At 24.7% G+C, this 26,129-nt stretch overlaps 1 protein-coding gene and 1 pseudogene across 1 annotated transcript; one reads left to right on the forward strand and one right to left on the reverse strand.

Moving 5' to 3' along the window:
• Window positions 1–1,000: 1,000 nt before the first annotated feature.
• LOC136222648 (dirigent protein 4-like) lies at window positions 1,001–1,558 on the reverse strand. Its single transcript, XM_066010384.1, has one exon. The coding sequence runs from the start codon at window positions 1,556–1,558 to the stop codon at window positions 1,001–1,003; it is 558 nt and encodes a 185-aa protein (XP_065866456.1).
• A 2,343-nt stretch (window positions 1,559–3,901) lies between these two features.
• LOC136222649 (elongation factor 1-gamma-like) lies at window positions 3,902–9,388 on the forward strand (annotated as a pseudogene).
• Window positions 9,389–26,129: the final 16,741 nt, after the last annotated feature.

The raw sequence follows: 26,129 nt of genomic DNA on the forward strand, positions 1-26,129 counted from the left end.
ACCCATGGCCACTGAACTTTATCCATTTTCAAATTATGGCCACTGATCAATATAGGCTTAGGGTACTCATTGCTTTGCACGGGCTGTAAGTTCAATGTTTGATCAAGGACAATGGGATACTAATCCCTCTGTTTGCTATATATATATATATAAGGGGTGGTTCTTAATGGTATCAGTAACCATCCAGACCCTAAATGGATGCAAAATCTCAACCATTGATTTTGATCCAATGCTCATTTCATATTATTTGTTACATTTGACCAAATCACAAATTAAAGAAATGTTTATATTTACAAAAAAAATAGAATAAAATACGATCTATCTCTTGTTGTTAATAATACTCATTTTCCGTAACATTCGTTAAATTACATCAGTTTTTATACCTTAAAAACTTAAAATTATAAAAAAGTAATTAATGGTAAACTTATTAATAAGAGTAAAATTAGAAAAAAAAAATTCCATTAAAAATTTAAACCGAATAATAAGAAACAAAAAATCTTTTCTATCTATGACAAATAATATGAAATGGATAAAGTAATATATATATATATATATATATATATATATATATATATATATATATATATATATTTGCCAATAAAAACATTTAAGTTGTCATTGAGACAATTAGGGTAAAGGCTATGCTTACTTTGTTTTTTACAAAGTAAGTCTTACTTTGTGTGTTTTCACTATTAGATTAATTTATGCTCCATCATCTAAAGGTGAAAACACACCAAGTAATGATACTTTGTAAAAAACAAAGTAACCATAGAAAGCATCATCATCTAATTAGTTCTTTTCCGTGTTAGTGGTGATAAGCTAGTGTTGGAGGATTTTCCAACAGGCTCAAAGCCAAAAACTTTATTCATGTGAGAACTAGTTTGAGAGAAATCATCCAATAAAAATACTACAATTCACAACAATTTGATCAAACTAATTATCCCGAACACACATAATGATTTTATTGAAGAAAAATCCCAAAAACAAAACAAGTTAATTACTAGTAATGAACAACAGTGACATTATACTCAACAATAGCATCACCAGAAGTAGCATTCACAAAATAAGTCTTAAGATGAGCAAATCCTTTAGCTAATCTAAACTTCCCTTTCCCTCCCACAATTGCAAGCTCACGTTCCGTCTCCAACACCGGATTCCTCGACAGCACACTAAGAGAGCTTCCATTAAACTCTCCTTTTACGAATCCAAAATCCACATATAATACTAGGGACAACGAATCTTGATCTGATGATACATAAAGCCCTTGTGCATTTCCGATCAGTTCAGAGGTGATTTCAGGACCGGCAGTTAGAGGATTGTCCACAGCGTAAACGTCGCCAAATGTTGTTCTGGGCTGGCTGTCGGTGGCGTTAGGACGGGCTACCAAGACGGCACTAGGGTTATTGCCGCTGTGTGTGTCATGGAAGAAAAAATGGAGGTTGGTGATTTTCTCTTGTTCAGATTTGTATGGAAGAGTTGGAGAGTAGTATTCGCAGAATACTGGTGAGGTTGTGATGCAGAATATCAAAACCAGACCAAATAAACTTATGTTTGCCATTTAGATTTGTTTGTAAAACCTTCTTTTGCTTGCTTATGAATTTGATGCTCCATCTGTATAGGCCAGACCTGCTCGATTCGATTCATTTGGAAAATGTATCTAACCATATATAAATGGTAAACGAATTAAATTTTGCAATCCTCCTTTTACTACAGTATTTGAGCATTTGTCTACATACATGATTCATCTAAAATAATGTAACTAGACACTGACATATCTCGATGTATTTTACAAAAAAATTTCCTCCTTATTTGGTTTAGAAGAAATGAGCCTTAGTTGAGTTATTTCAGCTGTATGTGTTTTTATCTAAAACAGTTGCCATAAAGTTTGGAGAAACTCATTCTCATAAGATTTTTGTGGTTTTGGGAATTTATTTATTTTTATTTTTTTCCAAATAAGTAATTGAGAATTGAGAAAATCTGTTTATTTTTCTAAATTTTCTTTCTATTAATATTTCGAATTCGGAATATATAGAGACTAAGTCTTGTTAGTCATTCGTCGGATCCTTTCTCCCTTTACAGAATCTGTTTATTTTGTTGATAATTTTGTCCTTACATCACTACTCAATCATGTTTTAACAAAATCATACTAGTACTATATTTTTAACTGGAAATAAATAATCAAACTATAAAATTACAAAGTTTTATTTCAAATAATGATAAACGTATAATAATTTTTATTTTAAAGGATGTATGTGGTTCTATTGTTAAACAATCGAGATTCTAAATATTACGTTACGGTAAGTTAACGAATTATGTTACGTTACATATTGTAAGCTCATGTTGATTGTTCGGTTCCCACTGTTGTCGAGCTCAAAATTTACAGTATTCTGTTTCAATTACAATAAACATTTTGCTAAAAGAGAATTGTAATTATTCAAAAATAAATTACGATACGATTTGAAAACATAATGAAAGCGTTTTATTGTAATCCAAAAAAAATCATTTTCCAAAGGCATAAACTTGATCATAACAAATGAAGATGTTTATCCTTAGCATTAATCTGGAAAATCCAAAGGCGGCACAATTAATGCCATGAATTTATAAAAAAGGATAAGGTATCAAAATAGGTCTAAGGGTTTTGGGTAAGTACCAATTTAGGCTCAACGTTTAAAATAACACTAATATAGGCTTAACGTTTACAACCTAATATCAATTTAGGCTTAACGTTTACAATATAGTATCAATTTAGGCCTCACGTACAAAATAGCACCAATATAGGCTTAACGTTTACAAAATAATACGAATTTAAGTTTAACGTTTACAAAATGGATAAATTACACCCATGGCCACTGAACTTTATCCATTTTCACATTATGGCCACTAATCAATATAGGCTTAGGGTACTCATTGCTTTGCACGGGCTGTAAGTTCAATGTTTGATCAAGGAGAATGGGATACTAATCCCTCTGTTTGCTATATATATATATATATATATATATAAGAGGTTGTTTTTAATGGTATCAGTAACCATCCAGACCCTAAATGGATGCAAAATCTCAACCATTGATTTTGATCCAATGCTCATTTCATAATATTTGTTACATTTGATCAAATCACATATTAAAGAAATGTTTATAGTTACAAAAAAAAATAGAATAAAATACGATCTATCTCTTGTTGTTAATAATACTCATTTTTCGTAACATTCGTTAAATTACATCCGTTTTTATACCTTAAAAAATTAAAATTATAAAAAAGTAATTAATGGTAAACTTATTAATAAGAGTAAAATTAGAAAAAAAAATTCCACTAAAAATTTAAACCGAATAATAAGAAACAAAAAATCTTTTCTATCTATGACAAATAATATGAAATGGATAAATAATATGAAATGGATAAAGTAATATATATATATATATATATATATATATATATTTGCCAATAAAAACATTTAAGTTGTCATTGAGACAATTAGGGTAAAGGATATGCTTACTTTGTTTTTTACAAAGTAAGTCTTACTTTGTGTGTTTTCACTATTAGATTAATTTTATGCTCCATCATCTAATGGTGAAAACACACCAAGTAATGGTACTTTGTAAAAAACAAAGTAACCATAGAAAGCATCATCATCTAATTAGTTCTTTTCCTTGTTAGTGGTACTAGGGACAACGAATCTTGATCTGATGATACATAAAGCCCTTGTGCATTTCCGATCAGTTCAGAGGTGATTTCAGGACCGGCAGTTAGAGGATTATCCACAGCGTAAAGGTCGCCAAATGTTGTTCTGGGCTGGCTGTCGGTGGCGTTAGGACGGGCTACCAAGACGGCACTAGGGTATTGCCGCTGTGTGTGTCATGGAAGAAAAAATGGAGGTTGGTGATTTTCTCTTGTTCAGATTTGTATGGAAGAGTTGGAGAGTAGTATTCGCAGAATACTGGTGAGGTTGTGATGCAGAATATCAAAACCAAACCAAATAAACTTATGTTTGCCATTTAGATTTGTTTGTAAAACCTTCTTTTGCTTGCTTATGAATTTGATGCTCCATCTATATAGGCCAGACCTGCTCGATTCGATTCATTTGGAAAATGTATCTAACCATATATAAATGGTAAACGAATTAAATTTTGCAATCCTCCTTTTACTACAGTATTTGAGCATTTGTCTACATACATGATTCATCTAAAATAATGTAACTAGACACTGACATATCTCGATGTATTTTACAAAAAAATTCCTCCTTATTTGGTTTAGAAGAAATGAGCCTTAGTTGAGTTATTTCAGCTGTATGTGTTTTTATCTAAAACAGTTGCCATAAAGTTTGGAGAAACTCATTCTCATAGGATTTTTGTGGTTTTGGGAATTTATTTATTTTTATTTTTTTCCAAATAAGTAATTGAGAATTGAGAAAATCTGTTTATTTTTCTAAATTTTCTTTCTATTAATATTTCGAATTCGGAATATATAGAGACTAAGTCTTGTTAGTCATTCGTCGGATCCTTTCTCCCTTTACAGAATCTGTTTATTTTGTTGATAATTTTGTCCTTACATCACTACTCAATCATGTTTTAATAAATTCATACTAGTACTATATTTTTAACTGGAAATAAATAATCAAACTATAAAATTACAAAGTTTTATTTCAAATAATGATAAACGTATAATAATTTTTATTTTAAAGGATGTATGTGGTTCTATTGTTAAACAATCGAGATTCTAAATATTACGTTACGGTAAGTTAACGAATTATGTTACGTTACGTATTGTAAGCTCATGTCGATTGTTCGGTTCCCACTGAGCTCAAAATTTACAGTATTTTGTTTCAGTTACAATAATCATTTTGCTAAAAGTGCATTGTAATTATTCAAAAATAAATTACGATACGATTTGAAAACATAATGAAAGCGTTTTATTGTAATCCAAAAAAAATCATTTTCCAAAGGCATAAACTTGATCATAACAAATGAAGATGTTTATCCTTAGCATTAATCTGGAAAATCCAAAGGCGGCACAATTAATGCCATGAATTTATAAAAAAGGATAAGGTACCAAAATAGGTCTAAGGGTTTTGGGTAAGTACCAATTTAGGCTCAACGTTTAAAATAACACTAATATAGGCTTAACGTTTACAACCTAATATCAATTTAGGCTTAACGTTTACAATATAGCATCAATTTAGGCCTCACGTACAAAATAGCACCAATATAGGCTTAACGTTTACAAAATAATACGAATTTAAGTTTAACGTTTACAAAATGGATAAATTACACCCATGGCCACTGAACTTTATCCATTTTCACATTATGGCCACTAATCAATATAGGCTTAGGGTACTCATTGCTTTGCACGGGCTGTAAGTTCAATGTTTGATCAAGGAGAATGGGATACTAATCCCTCTGTTTGCTATATATATATATATATATATATAAGAGGTTGTTCTTAATGGTATCAGTAACAATCCAAACCCTAAGTGGATGCAAAATCTCAACCATTGATTTTGATCCAATGCTCATTTCATATTATTTGTTACATTTGACCAAATCACGTATTAAAGAAATGTTTATATTTATAAAAATAAAAAAAAAAGTGCCCGCTATCCTCACTTGGTTTAAAAACAAAGTATCTATACTTTGTTTTCTTAAACCAATAATATAAAGACACGTTATAACTCATCTCTTAGACCTCTGTACGTGTTTACTGGCTACCGTCTGTTCCAGTTGCTTTCAGTTTCTCCATTTCGCTGCTCTGGTTTTAGACGGTATGTTCGCGGCTCCGTTCTCTGGTAAGCTCGCAGTTCACTCAGCAGGTTCTTTTCCTTTCTCATTTGTTTGAACTCTGAACCGATCTTAGGAAGAGACCAAACAGATATGCCCAAACAGATATGCAGATCCAGGAGTTTCAGATCCGTGCAAACCTCTCACTTTCAGTCATAACTATGGACGACTGAATTGCTGGTCAATGGCTTGTTGTTTACTTCCTTTTCTAAAGTCTCACAAATTTGGATTACTCACTGCTAGGTATGCTCAATTTTTAATTTCTGCTTCCACATTGTGATTTTTCAGTTCATATCCGTCACTGTATTTGTGATAGATTGTCTACTGATTATGTTTGTAGTTATGGTATGAAAATTGTCATACTCGTCATCCTTAAAAGTGTTTGAATACAGTCAGTTTTCAGGGCTTTAAGCTGTAGTTGATTTTATTATCATCAATTTTTTCTTCATGGCTTTAAGTTGTAATTGATAACATACACTACAAGAAAATAGGGCTTTAGAAGCCCTAATTTTACTCTGAAAGAGGGAATCTTTCATGGCTCCGGATCGTTTAATTGGCTCTTTGAGTGTCACGTGTTCTTTCATAACATGATTCTCATTTTGGCTTCTCTTGCGTGTTTATATCGTACTTGGCTTTTCAGGCTAAGAAGAGCGTTACTAAGTTGTCTCATGGAAGATCGTATATAATGATCGCTGATTATGGGACTCTTTGGCTTGTTAGTTTGCTCAATCTTGCTTGGTGCTGCTTTCAGGTTAGTGAATTTGCTAGATTCTTGGTTTGTTAGTTGTCTATGTTGAATGTATACAACTCCACTCTTTATCAATTCTCTTTTTTCTTTTCTAATTTCAGTTAAGTTCATGGGCTTAGTGATTGAACTTTTAGTTCGAATTGTTCTGTGTGTATTGGGGTTATGATTGTTAAATGTATATCATGGTTGCTTTATCTGCAGAGTGTATAAATGAATATTGTCTCCCCTTTCAGCTTTGTAACTTCCAAGTTTGTTACTTTGTAATTTGAGTTAAGCTCCAAGTTTGTTCAAACGACACATAAAGGTTTCTCAATAACATATTAGGCCCACTAACCATCAAAACCAATATTTTTTTAATTTACTGCACTAAATATCCAGATAGCCAATTCAGTGTAAAAAAAAGGAAACAAATATGTGTAGAAAAGAAGAGGATAAATAAACAATGAGATAACTTTCTAATAAATACTTCATCAATTAGTTGTGATGGCTCATCACTGAAATTGCTAGACTACCGAACAATAATGATAAATAATAACCAAATGAGACAGATAGAGCTGATATAGGCAGTATTTTTGTAGGGAAATGACATCCCCAACAGTAACAAAAGGTTCCTATTTTTCATAAATTTGGGAGAAAATTAATTTATCATTCGGTGCTGAAAAAACATTACACCAAAATGAACTATGATCTACATTTTCGTAAAGGAGGTCGCGAAAGTCAAAATGCCGACCTCCATAGACTTTAAGCTTAGAGTCTAATGAGAAGCATTATAAGTACTAACAATCAACCATGAGTCACGTATTAAAGATAATGATCAAATTCACTTGCAAGGGGGAGCAATTAATCTAAGACTCCTAATGATGCTCAAATTAGCAATCAATACTCTGAAAATATCCTTCGCCCACCCCCATAAAGAAGAAAAAAAGGTTCATGTATATCATGGTTGCTTTATCTGCAGAGTGTATAAATGAATATTGTCTCCCCTTTCAGCTTTGTAACTTCCAAGTTTGTTACTTTGTAATTTCAGTTAAGTTCCAAGTTTGTTCAAGGTCTTTGTCAATTTGGGCTTGCATGATCAAATGCTTGTCATTTATGGACTAATTTGATGAAAGATTAACCCTTTGTGCATATATAAAATAAAAACATCTGATATTTTGTCTCTTTAATTTGAAATCAGTTTGAAGAAAGTGCATATATAAGAAGATAAATGACGAGGAGTACGATAGCTGTCCAGTGTGTAATATCAATTTAGGATGTTCTCCACTTGAGAAGCTCAGGTACTTGATTTCCTATCTGCATACTCTCCTTTTTTTTGAAGGACTTGAGTGATTTATTTTGTTAATGCAGTTGCTCGCTTGAAGGCTGACAACCCTCTTTTGGTGCATCTCCTATTGATTATGTAAGACCTCTTGTTTAAAACGTTTGTGCTATTAGCCTTGTGCTTTAATTTGTATATCTCCTTGTTTTATTTTCCTATCTTATATTTGTATGCTTGTGTCTTTAGGCCCACATTGAGCAGTGGATTGATTTTTCATCTCTGGAGATTGATGCCAATATTTTGGGATGGTTGAAACCCAGAATGGGTTATGGCCCATATCTTCCTCCAGTGAGTTATCTCTTTTTATTCAGTTCTGTTTATTTTTTAGTGTTCCCATTCACACGTAAGCCTTTGGCATTGTGTTTGATACTGCATGTTGCGTTTCAACTGATCACATCCTGCAGGGTTGTCCCTATTCTGGCATATATCACATTCATGATATCTTAAAGCGAATGAAAATTTTCAATTTTCTTTTCATTCTGCACTTAAATATGCACTTTGGTTCATTCATGAATATAGAATTGTGAGGAATGTCTTGTTGATAACATTTTACAGTTTTGTTCACTTGTTAATTGGTCAATGATTGAATTATACAATTGCACAATCACCCATGCCCTTATAGTTGGATATGCTTTTTATCATGTCGAAATTGTTGTATTCTTGTGAGGATATCTTAAATTTTAAACTTTGCATATGAAGATTGAGGAAGCTACAATTGCTGCACTGAAGAGATGATTGGGTGCTCTAAACACTCATCTTGAATCTACCACCTACTTGGTTGGGCATTCGGTGTCCTTGGCTGACATCATTGTGACTTGCAATCTCTATTTGGGCTTCACTCGCTCCATGACAAAGAGCTTTACGTCAGAGTTCCCTCATGTTGAGAGATACTTTTGGACCATGGTTAATCAACCAAATTTCAAAAAGATTATTGGCAATGTCAAGCAGACTGATTCAGTTCCTCCTATTGAAAAGAAACATGCCCATGTAAAAGAACCTGCAAAATCGAAGCCTAAGGATGAACCAAAGAAAGAAGCCAAGAAGGAGAAAGAGCCACCAAAGGCCAAAGAAGCTGATGAGGAAGAGGCAGAGGCACCAAAGCCCAAAGCCAAAAATCCTCTTGATTTGCTGCCTCCGAGTAAGATGATACTAGATGCTATCCTCAAGATGATTCATTACGAAGGATTCTATGGTTTTTACAAAGGCATGAGCACGAAAATAGTACAAAGCATTCTTGCTTCTGCTGTCTTGTTCATGGTCAAGGAAGAACTTGTCAAAGGTGTTCAATCGTTGGTAAGCAACAGAAGCATTAATACAGCAAGATCAAAGCCTCGATTTTAGCAAAAATTCATTCGTGGTAAACAAACAATATGAGATTGATTTCTAATTATGTTGACATTTTTTAACATATTATTAAAACTTTAGTCACGTTAGTTATGTTATTTTGGATTTTGTTAATTGTACTTTTAATTTTGCAAATATTGGTGCTAAGATGAGCCTAATTGTACTCATATTTTTTTTAATGAAATGATTATGTTTATAACCTTTTTCTGCCCAAAAAATTAGTGCAATTGCATTATGGAATTTACCGACAAAAATATTTAGCGGTGGATCACTGACAGATTTTCAGTCGTAACTCTTTTTGTATGTGTTTGAAAATCGTACATAGAGGCGGTTAAAACCGCGCGTAGAAAAGTGTCGCTAATAAAAAAAAACATTACCCCGACGCTCTAGAAAACCGTCGGTAACAGTAGAAACGGCATCAATAACAACACTTTTCCGATAGTAAAATGGGGGGATTAAGTAACATAAAATTATAGAAATGTTACAGAAATTTGTAAAGGTTTTATAGATTTTCCGTAAAGTAGTGTCAATTTACGTAAAGTTGTTTGGTGGATAGAATTAAAATTATTTTTTATTAATAATTTACCAAAAATAATTAATTTCCGTAGAATTATACAAATGTTACGAAAATTTATAAAGGTTTTATAGATTTTCCGTAAACTGGTTTGGTGGATATAATTAAAATTATTTTTTTAATAATTTAACAAAAAATAATTAATTTACGTAAAATTATACAAATGTTACGGAAATTTGTAAAGGTTTTATAGATTTTCCGTAAAGTAGTGTTAATTTTCGTAAAGTGGTTTGGTGGATAGAATTAAAACTATTTTTTATTAATAATTTAACAAAAAATAATTAATTTACGTAAAATTATACAAATGTTACGAAAATTTGTAAAAGTTTTATAGATTTTCCGTAAAGTAGTGTCAATTTTCGTAAAGTGATTTGGTGGATAGAATTAAAATTATTTTTTATTAATAATTTAACAAAAAATAATTAATTTACGTAAAATTATAGAAATGTTACAGAAATTTGTAAAGGTTTTATAGATTTTCCGTAAAGTAGTGTCTATTTACGTAAAGTTGTTTGGTGGATAGAATTAAAATTATTTTTATTAATAATTTACCAAAAATAATTAATTTCCGTAGAATTTTACAAATGTTACGGAAATTTGTAAAGGTTTTATAGATTTTCCGTAAAGTAGTGTCAATTTTCGTAAAGTGGTTTGGTGGATAGAATTAAAATTATTTTTATTAATAATTTACCAAAAATAATTAATTTCCGTAGAATTTTACAAATGTTACGGAAATTTGTAAAGGTTTTATAGATTTTCCGTAAATTAGTGTCAATTTTCGTAAAGTGGTTTGGTGGATAGAATTAAAATTATTTTTATTAATAATTTACCAAAAATAATTAATTTCCGTAGAATTTTACAAATGTTACGGAAATTTGTAAAGGTTTTATAGATTTTCCGTAAATTAGTGTTAATTTTCGTAAAGTGGTTTGTTGGATATAATTAAAATTATTATTTTACTAATAATTTAACAAAAAATAGATAATTTACGGAAAATTTTCGTAAAGTGGTTTGGTGGATAGAATTAAAATTATTTTTTTATTAATAATTAATTTCCGTAGAATTATACAAATGTTACGGAAATTTGTAAAGGTTTTATAGATTTTCCGTAAAGTAGTGTCAATTTTCGTAAAGTGGTTTGGTGGATAGAATTAAAATTATTTTTATTAATAATTTACCAAAAATAATTAATTTCCGTAGAATTTTACAAATGTTATGGAAATTTGTAAAGGTTTTATAGATTTTCCGTAAATTAGTGTTAATTTTCGTAAAGTGGTTTGTTGGATATAATTAAAATTATTTTTTTATTAATAGTTTAACAAAAAATAATTAATTTACGGAAAATTATAGAAATGTTACGGAAATTTGTAAAGATTTTATAGATTTTCCGTAAAGTAGTGTTAATTTTCGTAAAGTGGTTTGGTGGATAGAATTAAAATTATTTTTTATTAATAATTTAACAAAAAATAATTAATTTACGTAAAATTATAGAAATGTTACAAAAATTTGTAAAGGTTTTATAGATTTTCCGTAAAGTAGTGTCTATTTACGTAAAGTTGTTTGGTAGATAGAATTAAAATTATTTTTTATTAATAATTTACCAAAAATAATTAATTTCCGTAGAATTATACAAATGTTACGGAAATTTGTAAAGGTTTTATAGATTTTCCGTAAAGTAGTGTCAATTTTCGTAAAGTGGTTTGATGGATAGAATTAAAATTATTTTTATTAATAATTTACCAAAAATAATTAATTTCCGTAGAATTTTACAAATGTTACGGAAATTTGTAAAGGTTTTATAGATTTTCCGTAAATTAGTGTCAATTTTCGTAAAGTGGTTTGGTGGATAGAATTAAAATTATTTTTATTAATAATTTACCAAAAATAATTAATTTCCGTAGAATTTTACAAATGTTACGGAAATTAGTAAAGGTTTTATAGATTTTCCGTAAATTAGTGTTAATTTTCGTAAAGTGGTTTGTTGGATATAATTAAAATTATTATTTTACTAATAATTTAACAAAAAATAATTAATTTACGGAAAATTATAGAAATGTTACGGAAATTTGTAAAGGTTTTTTAGATTTTCCGTAAAGTGGTTTGGTGGATAGAATTAAAATTATTTTTTATTAATAATTTACCAAAAATAATTAATTTCCGTAGAATTATACAAATGTTACGGAAATTTGTAAAGGTTTTTTAGATTTTCCGTAAAGTGGTTTGGTGGATAGAATTAAAATTATTTTTTATTAATAATTTACCAAAAATAATTAATTTCCGTAGAATTATACAAATGTTACGGAAATTTGTAAAGGTTTTATAGATTTTCCGTAAAGTAGTGTCAATTTTCGTAAAGTGGTTTGGTGGATAGAATTAAAATTATTTTTATTAATAATTTACCAAAAATAATTAATTTCCGTAGAATTTTACAAATGTTACGGAAATTTGTAAAGGTTTTATAGATTTTCCGTAAATTAGTGTTAATTTTCGTAAAGTGGTTTGTTGGATATAATTAAAATTATTTTTTTATTAATAATTTAACAAAAAATAGATAATTTACGGAAAATTATAGAAATGTTACGGAAATTTGTAAAAGTTTTATAGATTTTCCGTAAAGTAGTGTTAATTTTCGTAAAGTGGTTTGGTGGATATAATTAAAATTATTTTTTATTAATAATTTAATAAAAAATAATTAATTTACGGAAAATTATAGAAATGTTACGAAAATTTGTAAAGGTTTTTTAGATTTTCCGTAAAGTAGTGTTAATTTTCGTAAAGTGGTTTGGTGGATATAATTAAAATTATTTTTTTTATTAATAATCTAACAAAAAATAATTAATTTACGGAAAATTATAGAAATGTTAAGAAAATTTGTAAAGGTTTTTTAGATTTTCCGTAAAGTAGTGTTAATTTTCGTAAAGTGGTTTCGTGGATATAATTAAAATTATTTTTTATTATGAATTTAACAAAAAATAATTAATTTACGGAAAATTATAGAAATATTACGGAAATTTGTAAAGGTTTTTTAGATTTTCAGTAAAGTAGTGTCAATTTTCGTAAACTGGTTTGGTGGATAGAATTAAAATTATTTTTTATTGATAATTTAACAAAAAATAATTAATTTACGTAAAATTATACAAATGTTACGGAAATTTGTAAATGTTTTATAGATTTTCCATAAAGTAGTGTCAATTTTCGTAAAGTGATTTGGTGGATAGAATTAAAATTATTTTTTATTAATAATTTAACAAAAAATAATTAATTTACGTAAAATTATAGAAATGTTACAAAAATTTGTAAAGGTTTTATAGATTTTCCGTAAAGTAGTGTCTATTTACGTAAAGTTGTTTGGTAGATATAATTAAAATTATTTTTTATTAATAATTTACCAAAAATAATTAATTTCCGTAGAATTATACAAATGTTACGGAAATTTGTAAAGGTTTTATAGATTTTCCGTAAAGTAGTGTCAATTTTCGTAAAGTGGTTTGATGGATAGAATTAAAATTATTTTTATTAATAATTTACCAAAAATAATTAATTTCCGTAGAATTTTACAAATGTTACGGAAATTTGTAAAGGTTTTATAGATTTTCCGTAAATTAGTGTCAATTTTCGTAAAGTGGTTTGGTGGATAGAATTAAAATTATTTTTATTAATAATTTACCAAAAATAATTAATTTCCGTAGAATTTTACAAATGTTACGGAAATTAGTAAAGGTTTTATAGATTTTCCGTAAATTAGTGTTAATTTTCGTAAAGTGGTTTGTTGGATATAATTAAAATTATTATTTTACTAATAATTTAACAAAAAATAATTAATTTACGGAAAATTATAGAAATGTTACGGAAATTTGTAAAGGTTTTTTAGATTTTCCGTAAAGTAGTGTTAATTTTCGTAAAGTGGTTTGGTGGATATAATTAAAATTATTTTTTTTATTAATAATCTAACAAAAAATAATTAATTTACGGAAAATTATAGAAATGTTAAGAAAATTTGTAAAGGTTTTATAGATTTTCCGTAAAGTAGTGTTAATTTTCGTAAAGTGGTTTCGTGGATATAATTAAAATTATTTTTTATTATGAATTTAACAAAAAAATAATTAATTTACGGAAAATTATAGAAATATTACGGAAATTTGTAAAGGTTTTTTAGATTTTCAGTAAAGTAGTGTCAATTTTCGTAAACTGGTTTGGTGGATAGAATTAAAATTATTTTTTATTGATAATTTAACAAAAAATAATTAATTTACGTAAAATTATACAAATGTTACGGAAATTTGTAAAGGTTTTATAGATTTTCCGTAAAGTAGTGTCAATTTTCGTAAAGTGATTTGGTGGATAGAATTAAAATTATTTTTTATTAATAATTTAACAAAAAATAATTAATTTACGTAAAATTATAGAAATGTTACAGAAATTTGTAAAGGTTTTATAGATTTTCCGTAAAGTAGTGTCTATTTACGTAAAGTGGTTTCGTGGATATAATTAAAATTATTTTTTATTATGAATTTAACAAAAAATAATTAATTTACGGAAAATTATAGAAATATTACGGAAATTTGTAAAGGTTTTTTAGATTTTCAGTAAAGTAGTGTCAATTTTCGTAAACTGGTTTGGTCGATAGAATTAAAATTATTTTTTATTGATAATTTAACAAAAAATAATTAATTTACGTAAAATTATACAAATGTTACGGAAATTTGTAAAGGTTTTATAGATTTTCCGTAAAGTAGTGTCAATTTTCGTAAAGTGATTTGGTGGATAGAATTAAAATTATTTTTTATTAATAATTTAACAAAAAATAATTAATTTACGTAAAATTATAGAAATGTTACAGAAATTTGTAAAGGTTTTATAGATTTTCCGTAAAGTAGTGTCTATTTACGTAAAGTTGTTTGGTAGATAGAATTAAAATTATTTTTTATTAATAATTTACCAAAAATAATTAATTTCCGTAGAATTATACAAATGTTACGGAAATTTGTAAAGGTTTTATAGATTTTCCGTAAAGTATTAATTCTACTTTACGAAAAGTATAAAACCTTTACAAATTTCCGTAACATTTGTATAATTTTACGTAAATTAATTATTTTTTGTTAAATTAACACTACTTTCCGTAGAATTATACAAATGTTACGGAAATTTGTAAAGGTTTTATAGATTTTCCGTAAAGTAGTGTCAATTTTCGTAAAGTGGTTTGATGGATAGAATTAAAATTATTTTTATTAATAATTTACCAAAAATAATTAATTTCCGTAGAATTTTACAAATGTTACGGAAATTTGTAAAGGTTTTATAGATTTTCCGTAAATTAGTGTCAATTTTCGTAAAGTGGTTTGGTGGATAGAATTAAAATTATTTTTATTAATAATTTACCAAAAATAATTAATTTCCGTAGAATTTTACAAATGTTACGGAAATTAGTAAAGGTTTTATAGATTTTCCGTAAATTAGTGTTAATTTTCGTAAAGTGGTTTGTTGGATATAATTAAAATTATTATTTTACTAATAATTTAACAAAAAATAATTAATTTACGGAAAATTATAGAAATGTTACGGAAATTTGTAAAGGTTTTTTAGATTTTCCGTAAAGTGGTTTGGTGGATAGAATTAAAATTATTTTTTATTAATAATTTACCAAAAATAATTAATTTCCGTAGAATTATACAAATGTTACGGAAATTTGTAAAGGTTTTTTAGATTTTCCGTAAAGTGGTTTGGTGGATAGAATTAAAATTATTTTTTATTAATAATTTACCAAAAATAATTAATTTCCGTAGAATTATACAAATGTTACGGAAATTTGTAAAGGTTTTATAGATTTTCCGTAAAGTAGTGTCAATTTTCGTAAAGTGGTTTGGTGGATAGAATTAAAATTATTTTTATTAATAATTTACCAAAAATAATTAATTTCCGTAGAATTTTACAAATGTTACGGAAATTTGTAAAGGTTTTATAGATTTTTCGTAAATTAGTGTTAATTTTCGTAAAGTGGTTTGTTGGATATAATTAAAATTATTTTTTTATTAATAATTTAACAAAAAATAGATAATTTACGGAAAATTATAGAAATGTTACGGAAATTTGTAAAGGTTTTTTAGATTTTCCGTAAAGTAGTGTTAATTTTCGTAAAGTGGTTTGGTGGATATAATTAAAATTATTTTTTTTATTAATAATCTAACAAAAAATAATTAATTTACGGAAAATTATAGAAATGTTAAGAAAATTTGTAAAGGTTTTATAGATTTTCCGTAAAGTAGTGTTAATTTTCGTAAAGTGGTTTCGTGGATATAATTAAAATTATTTTTTATTATGAATTTAACAAAAAAATAATTAATTTACGGAAAATTATAGAAATATTACGGAAATTTGTAAAGGTTTTTTAGATTTTCAGTAAAGTAGTGTCAATTTTCGTAAACTGGTTTGGTGGATAGAATTAAAATTATTTTTTATTGATAATTTAACAAAAAATAATTAATTTACGTAAAATTATACAAATGTTACGGAAATTTGTAAAGGTTTTATAGATTTTCCGTAAAGTAGTGTCAATTTTCGTAAAGTGATTTGGTGGATAGAATTAAAATTATTTTTTATTAATAATTTAACAAAAAATAATTAATTTACGTAAAATTATAGAAATGTTACAGAAATTTGTAAAGGTTTTATAGATTTTCCGTAAAGTAGTGTCTATTTACGTAAAGTGGTTTCGTGGATATAATTAAAATTATTTTTTATTATGAATTTAACAAAAAATAATTAATTTACGGAAAATTATAGAAATATTACGGAAATTTGTAAAGGTTTTTTAGATTTTCAGTAAAGTAGTGTCAATTTTCGTAAACTGGTTTGGTCGATAGAATTAAAATTATTTTTTATTGATAATTTAACAAAAAATAATTAATTTACGTAAAATTATACAAATGTTACGGAAATTTGTAAAGGTTTTATAGATTTTCCGTAAAGTAGTGTCAATTTTCGTAAAGTGATTTGGTGGATAGAATTAAAATTATTTTTTATTAATAATTTAACAAAAAATAATTAATTTACGTAAAATTATAGAAATGTTACAGAAATTTGTAAAGGTTTTATAGATTTTCCGTAAAGTAGTGTCTATTTACGTAAAGTTGTTTGGTAGATAGAATTAAAATTATTTTTTATTAATAATTTACCAAAAATAATTAATTTCCGTAGAATTATACAAATGTTACGGAAATTTGTAAAGGTTTTATAGATTTTCCGTAAAGTATTAATTCTACTTTACGAAAAGTATAAAACCTTTACAAATTTCCGTAACATTTGTATAATTTTACGTAAATTAATTATTTTTTGTTAAATTAACACTACTTTCCGTAGAATTATACAAATGTTACGGAAATTTGTAAAGGTTTTATAGATTTTCCGTAAAGTAGTGTCAATTTTCGTAAAGTGGTTTGATGGATAGAATTAAAATTATTTTTATTAATAATTTACCAAAAATAATTAATTTCCGTAGAATTTTACAAATGTTACGGAAATTTGTAAAGGTTTTATAGATTTTCCGTAAATTAGTGTCAATTTTCGTAAAGTGGTTTGGTGGATAGAATTAAAATTATTTTTATTAATAATTTACCAAAAATAATTAATTTCCGTAGAATTTTACAAATGTTACGGAAATTAGTAAAGGTTTTATAGATTTTCCGTAAATTAGTGTTAATTTTCGTAAAGTGGTTTGTTGGATATAATTAAAATTATTATTTTACTAATAATTTAACAAAAAATAATTAATTTACGGAAAATTATAGAAATGTTACGGAAATTTGTAAAGGTTTTTTAGATTTTCCGTAAAGTGGTTTGGTGGATAGAATTAAAATTATTTTTTATTAATAATTTACCAAAAATAATTAATTTCCGTAGAATTATACAAATGTTACGGAAATTTGTAAAGGTTTTTTAGATTTTCCGTAAAGTGGTTTGGTGGATAGAATTAAAATTATTTTTTATTAATAATTTACCAAAAATAATTAATTTCCGTAGAATTATACAAATGTTACGGAAATTTGTAAAGGTTTTATAGATTTTCCGTAAAGTAGTGTCAATTTTCGTAAAGTGGTTTGGTGGATAGAATTAAAATTATTTTTATTAATAATTTACCAAAAATAATTAATTTCCGTAGAATTTTACAAATGTTACGGAAATTTGTAAAGGTTTTATAGATTTTTCGTAAATTAGTGTTAATTTTCGTAAAGTGGTTTGTTGGATATAATTAAAATTATTTTTTTATTAATAATTTAACAAAAAATAGATAATTTACGGAAAATTATAGAAATGTTACGGAAATTTGTAAAAGTTTTATAGATTTTCCGTAAAGTAGTGTTAATTTTCGTAAAGTGGTTTGGTGGATATAATTAAAATTATTTTTTATTAATAATTTAATAAAAAATAATTAATTTACGGAAAATTATAGAAATGTTACGAAAATTTGTAAAGGTTTTTTAGATTTTCCGTAAAGTAGTGTTAATTTTCGTAAAGTGGTTTGATGGATATAATTAAAATTATTTTTTTTATTAATAATCTAACAAAAAATAATTAATTTACGGAAAATTATAGAAATGTTAAGAAAATTTGTAAAGGTTTTTTAGATTTTCCGTAAAGTAGTGTTAATTTTCGTAAAGTGGTTTCGTGGATATAATTAAAATTATTTTTTATTATGAATTTAACAAAAAATAATTAATTTACGGAAAATTATAGAAATATTACGGAAATTTGTAAAGGTTTTTTAGATTTTCAGTAAAGTAGTGTCAATTTTCGTAAACTGGTTTGGTGGATAGAATTAAAATTATTTTTTATTGATAATTTAACAAAAAATAATTAATTTACGTAAAATTATACAAATGTTACGGAAATTTGTAAATGTTTTATAGATTTTCCATAAAGTAGTGTCAATTTTCGTAAAGTGATTTGGTGGATAGAATTAAAATTATTTTTTATTAATAATTTAACAAAAAATAATTAATTTACGTAAAATTATAGAAATGTTACAAAAATTTGTAAAGGTTTTATAGATTTTCCGTAAAGTAGTGTCTATTTACGTAAAGTTGTTTGGTAGATATAATTAAAATTATTTTTTATTAATAATTTACCAAAAATAATTAATTTCCGTAGAATTATACAAATGTTACGGAAATTTGTAAAGGTTTTATAGATTTTCCATAAAGTAGTGTCAATTTTCGTAAAGTGGTTTGGTGGATAGAATTAAAATTATTTTTATTAATAATTTACCAAAAATAATTAATTTCCGTAGAATTTTACAAATGTTACGGAAATTTGTAAATGTTTTATAGATTTTCCGTAAATTAGTGTTAATTTTCGTAAAGTGGTTTGTTGGATATAATTAAAATTATTTTTTTATTAATAATTTAACAAAAAATAGATAATTTACGGAAAATTATAAAAATGTTACGGAAATTTGTAAAGGTTTTATAGATTTTCCGTAAAGTAGTGTTAATTTTCGTAAAGTGGTTTGGTGGATATAATTAAAATTATTTTTTATTAATAATTTAATAAAAAATAATTAATTTACGGAAAATTATAGAAATGTTACGAAAATTTGTAAAGGTTTTTTTAGATTTTCCGTAAAGTAGTGTTAATTTTCGTAAAGTGGTTTGGTGGATATAATTAAAATTATTTTTTTTATTAATAATCTAACAAAAAATAATTAATTTACGGAAAATTATAGAAATGTTAAGAAAATTTGTAAAGGTTTTTTAGATTTTCCCTAAAGTAGTGTTAATTTTCGTAAAGTGGTTTCGTGGATATAATTAAAATTATTTTTTATTATGAATTTAACAAAAAAATAATTAATTTACGGAAAATTATAGAAATATTACGGAAATTTGTAAAGGTTTTTTAGATTTTCAGTAAAGTAGTGTCAATTTTCGTAAACTGGTTTGGTGGATAGAATTAAAATTATTTTTTATTGATAATTTAACAAAAAATAATTAATTTACGTAAAATTATACAAATGTTACGGAAATTTGTAAAGGTTTTATAGATTTTCCGTAAAGTAGTGTCAATTTTCGTAAAGTGATTTGGTGGATAGAATTAAAATTATTTTTTATTAATAATTTAACAAAAAATAATTAATTTACGTAAAATTATAGAAATGTTACAAAAATTTGTAAAGGTTTTATAGATTTTCCGTAAAGTAGTGTCTATTTACGTAAAGTTGTTTGGTAGATATAATTAAAATTATTTTTTATTAATAATTTACCAAAAATAATTAATTTCCGTAGAATTATACAAATGTTACGGAAATTTGTAAAGGTTTTATAGATTTTCCATAAAGTAGTGTCAATTTTCGTAAAGTGGTTTGGTGGATAGAATTAAAATTATTTTTATTAATAATTTACCAAAAATAATTAATTTCCGTAGAATTTTACAAATGTTACGGAAATTTGTAAATGTTTTATAGATTTTCCGTAAATTAGTGTTAATTTTCGTAAAGTGGTTTGTTGGATATAATTAAAATTATTTTTTTATTAATAATTTAACAAAAAATAGATAATTTACGGAAAATTATAGAAATGTTACGGAAATTTGTAAAGGTTTTATAGATTTTCCGTAAAGTAGTGTTAATTTTCGTAAAGTGGTTTGGTGGATATAATTAAAATTATTTTTTATTAATAATTTAATAAAAAATAATTAATTTACGGAAAATTATAGAAATGTTACGAAAATTTGTAAAGGTTTTTTAGATTTTCCGTAAAGTAGTGTTAATTTTCGTAAAGTGGTTTGGTGGATATAATTAAAATTATTTTTTTTATTAATAATCTAACAAAAAATAATTAATTTACGGAAAATTATAGAAATGTTAAGAAAATTTGTAAAAGTTTTTTAGATTTTCCGTAAAGTAGTGTTAATTTTCGTAAAGTGGTTTCGTGGATATAATTAAAATTATTTTTTATTATGAATTTAACAAAAAAATAATTAATTTACGGAAAATTATAGAAATATTACGGAAATTTGTAAAGGTTTTTTAGATTTTCAGTAAAGTAGTGTCAATTTTCGTAAACTGGTTTGGTGGATAGAATTAAAATTATTTTTTATTGATAATTTAACAAAAAATAATTAATTTACGTAAAATTATACAAATGTTACGGAAATTTGTAAAGGTTTTATAGATTTTCCGTAAAGTAGTGTCAATTTTCGTAAAGTGATTTGGTGGATAGAATTAAAATTATTTTTTATTAATAATTTAACAAAAAATAATTAATTTACGTAAAATTATAGAAATGTTACAGAAATTTGTAAAGGTTTTATAGATTTTCCGTAAAGTAGTGTCTATTTACGTAAAGTGGTTTCGTGGATATAATTAAAATTATTTTTTATTATGAATTTAACAAAAAATAATTAATTTACGGAAAATTATAGAAATATTACGGAAATTTGTAAAGGTTTTTTAGATTTTCAGTAAAGTAGTGTCAATTTTCGTAAACTGGTTTTGTCGATAGAATTAAAATTATTTTTTATTGATAATTTAACAAAAAATAATTAATTTACGTAAAATTATACAAATGTTACGGAAATTTGTAAAGGTTTTATAGATTTTCCGTAAAGTAGTGTCAATTTTCGTAAAGTGATTTGGTGGATAGAATTAAAATTATTTTTTATTAATAATTTAACAAAAAATAATTAATTTACGTAAAATTATAGAAATGTTACAGAAATTTGTAAAGGTTTTATAGATTTTCCGTAAAGTAGTGTCTATTTACGTAAAGTGGTTTCGTGGATATAATTAAAATTATTTTTTATTATGAATTTAACAAAAAATAATTAATTTACGGAAAATTATAGAAATATTACGGAAATTTGTAAAGGTTTTTTAGATTTTCAGTAAAGTAGTGTCAATTTTCGTAAACTGGTTTTGTCGATAGAATTAAAATTATTTTTTATTGATAATTTAACAAAAAATAATTAATTTACGTAAAATTATACAAATGTTACGGAAATTTGTAAAGGTTTTATAGATTTTCCGTAAAGTAGTGTCAATTTTCGTAAAGTGATTTGGTGGATAGAATTAAAATTATTTTTTATTAATAATTTAACAAAAAATAATTAATTTACGTAAAATTATAGAAATGTTACAGAAATTTGTAAAGGTTTTATAGATTTTCCGTAAAGTAGTGTCTATTTACGTAAAGTTGTTTGGTAGATAGAATTAAAATTATTTTTTATTAATAATTTACCAAAAATAATTAATTTCCGTAGAATTATACAAATGTTACGGAAATTTGTAAAGGTTTTATAGATTTTCCGTAAAGTATTGTCAATTTTCGTAAAGTGGTTTGGTGGATAGAATTAAAATTATTTTTATTAATAATTTACCAAAAATAATTAATTTCCGTAGAATTTTACAAATGTTATGGAAAATTGTAAAGGTTTTATAGATTTTCCGTAAATTAGTGTTAATTTTCGTAAACTGGTTTGTTGGATATAATTAAAATTATTATTTTATTAATAATTTAACAAAAAATAATTAATTTACGGAAAATTTTCGTAAAGTGGTTTGGTGGATAGAATTAAAATTATTTTTTTATTAATAATTAATTTCCGTAGAATTATACAAATGTTACGGAAATTTGTAAAGGTTTTATAGATTTTCCGTAAAGTAGTGTCAATTTTCGTAAAGTGGTTTGGTGGATAGAATTAAAATTATTTTTATTAATAATTTACCAAAAATAATTAATTTCCGTAGAATTTTACAAATGTTATGGAAATTTGTAAAGGTTTTATAGATTTTCCGTAAATTAGTGTTAATTTTCGTAAAGTGGTTTGTTGGATATAATTAAAATTATTTTTTTATTAATAGTTTAACAAAAAATAATTAATTTACGGAAAATTATAGAAATGTTACGGAAATTTGTAAAGATTTTATAGATTTTCCGTAAAGTAGTGTTAATTTTCGTAAAGTGGTTTGGTTGATATAATTAAAATTATTTTTTATTAATAATTTAATAAAAAATAATTAATTTACGGAAAATTATAGAAATGTTACGAAAATTTGTAAAGGTTTTTTAGATTTTCCGTAAAGTAGTGTTAATTTTCGTAAAGTGGTTTGTTGGATATAATTAAAATTATTTTTTTTATTAATAATCTAACAAAAAATAATTAATTTACGGAAAATTATAGAAATGTTAAGAAAATTTGTAAAGGTTTTTTAGATTTTCCGTAAAGTAGTGTTAATTTTCGTAAAGTGGTTTCGTGGATATAATTAAAATTATTTTTTATTATGAATTTAACAAAAAATAATTAATTTACGGAAAATTATAGAAATATTACGGAAATTTGTAAAGGTTTTTTAGATTTTCAGTAAAGTAGTGTCAATTTTCGTAAACTGGTTTGGTGGATAGAATTAAAATTATTTTTTATTGATAATTTAACAAAAAATAATTAATTTACGTAAAATTATACAAATGTTACGGAAATTTGTAAAGGTTTTATAGATTTTCCGTAAAGTAGTGTCAATTTTCGTAAAGTGATTTGGTGGATAGAATTAAAATTATTTTTTATTAATAATTTAACAAAAAATAATTAATTTACGTAAAATTATAGAAATGTTACAAAAATTTGTAAAGGTTTTATAGATTTTCCGTAAAGTAGTGTCTATTTACGTAAAGTTGTTTGGTAGATATAATTAAAATTATTTTTTATTAATAATTTACCAAAAATAATTAATTTCCGTAGAATTATACAAATGTTACGGAAATTTGTAAAGGTTTTATAGATTTTCCATAAAGTAGTGTCAATTTTCGTAAAGTGGTTTGGTGGATAGAATTAAAATTATTTTTATTAATAATTTACCAAAAATAATTAATTTCCGTAGAATTTTACAAATGTTACGGAAATTTGTAAATGTTTTATAGATTTTCCGTAAATTAGTGTTAATTTTCGTAAAGTGGTTTGTTGGATATAATTAAAATTATTTTTTTATTAATAATTTAACAAAAAATAGATAATTTACGGAAAATTATAGAAATGTTACGGAAATTTGTAAAGGTTTTATAGATTTTCCGTAAAGTAGTGTTAATTTTCGTAAAGTGGTTTGGTGGATATAATTAAAATTATTTTTTATTAATAATTTAATAAAAAATAATTAATTTACGGAAAATTATAGAAATGTTACGAAAATTTGTAAAGGTTTTTTAGATTTTCCGTAAAGTAGTGTTAATTTTCGTAAAGTGGTTTGGTGGATATAATTAAAATTATTTTTTTTATTAATAATCTAACAAAAAATAATTAATTTACGGAAAATTATAGAAATGTTAAGAAAATTTGTAAAAGTTTTTTAGATTTTCCGTAAAGTAGTGTTAATTTTCGTAAAGTGGTTTCGTGGATATAATTAAAATTATTTTTTATTATGAATTTAACAAAAAAATAATTAATTTACGGAAAATTATAGAAATATTACGGAAATTTGTAAAGGTTTTTTAGATTTTCAGTAAAGTAGTGTCAATTTTCGTAAACTGGTTTGGTGGATAGAATTAAAATTATTTTTTATTGATAATTTAACAAAAAATAATTAATTTACGTAAAATTATACAAATGTTACGGAAATTTGTAAAGGTTTTATAGATTTTCCGTAAAGTAGTGTCAATTTTCGTAAAGTGATTTGGTGGATAGAATTAAAATTATTTTTTATTAATAATTTAACAAAAAATAATTAATTTACGTAAAATTATAGAAATGTTACAGAAATTTGTAAAGGTTTTATAGATTTTCCGTAAAGTAGTGTCTATTTACGTAAAGTGGTTTCGTGGATATAATTAAAATTATTTTTTATTATGAATTTAACAAAAAATAATTAATTTACGGAAAATTATAGAAATATTACGGAAATTTGTAAAGGTTTTTTAGATTTTCAGTAAAGTAGTGTCAATTTTCGTAAACTGGTTTTGTCGATAGAATTAAAATTATTTTTTATTGATAATTTAACAAAATATAATTAATTTACGTAAAATTATACAAATGTTACGGAAATTTGTAAAGGTTTTATAGATTTTCCGTAAAGTAGTGTCAATTTTCGTAAAGTGATTTGGTGGATAGAATTAAAATTATTTTTTATTAATAATTTAACAAAAAATAATTAATTTACGTAAAATTATAGAAATGTTACAGAAATTTGTAAAGGTTTTATAGATTTTCCGTAAAGTAGTGTCTATTTACGTAAAGTGGTTTCGTGGATATAATTAAAATTATTTTTTATTATGAATTTAACAAAAAATAATTAATTTACGGAAAATTATAGAAATATTACGGAAATTTGTAAAGGTTTTTTAGATTTTCAGTAAAGTAGTGTCAATTTTCGTAAACTGGTTTTGTCGATAGAATTAAAATTATTTTTTATTGATAATTTAACAAAAAATAATTAATTTACGTAAAATTATACAAATGTTACGGAAATTTGTAAAGGTTTTATAGATTTTCCGTAAAGTAGTGTCAATTTTCGTAAAGTGATTTGGTGGATAGAATTAAAATTATTTTTTATTAATAATTTAACAAAAAATAATTAATTTACGTAAAATTATAGAAATGTTACAGAAATTTGTAAAGGTTTTATAGATTTTCCGTAAAGTAGTGTCTATTTACGTAAAGTTGTTTGGTAGATAGAATTAAAATTATTTTTTATTAATAATTTACCAAAAATAATTAATTTCCGTAGAATTATACAAATGTTACGGAAATTTGTAAAGGTTTTATAGATTTTCCGTAAAGTATTGTCAATTTTCGTAAAGTGGTTTGGTGGATAGAATTAAAATTATTTTTATTAATAATTTACCAAAAATAATTAATTTCCGTAGAATTTTACAAATGTTATGGAAAATTGTAAAGGTTTTATAGATTTTCCGTAAATTAGTGTTAATTTTCGTAAACTGGTTTGTTGGATATAATTAAAATTATTATTTTATTAATAATTTAACAAAAAATAATTAATTTACGGAAAATTTTCGTAAAGTGGTTTGGTGGATAGAATTAAAATTATTTTTTTATTAATAATTAATTTCCGTAGAATTATACAAATGTTACGGAAATTTGTAAAGGTTTTATAGATTTTCCGTAAAGTAGTGTCAATTTTCGTAAAGTGGTTTGGTGGATAGAATTAAAATTATTTTTATTAATAATTTACCAAAAATAATTAATTTCCGTAGAATTTTACAAATGTTATGGAAATTTGTAAAGGTTTTATAGATTTTCCGTAAATTAGTGTTAATTTTCGTAAAGTGGTTTGTTGGATATAATTAAAATTATTTTTTTATTAATAGTTTAACAAAAAATAATTAATTTACGGAAATTATAGAAATGTTACGGAAATTTGTAAAGATTTTATAGATTTTC

Source organism: Euphorbia lathyris, chromosome 3 (genome assembly GCF_963576675.1).
Source record: "Euphorbia lathyris chromosome 3, ddEupLath1.1, whole genome shotgun sequence".
Lineage (NCBI taxonomy): Eukaryota > Viridiplantae > Streptophyta > Magnoliopsida > Malpighiales > Euphorbiaceae > Euphorbia > Euphorbia lathyris.

Excerpts from the sequence above, each read along its gene's own strand:
- LOC136222648 (XM_066010384.1), bottom strand. The coding sequence starts at position 1,558 with ATGGCAAACATAAGTTTATTTGGTCTGGTTTTGATATTCTGCATCACA.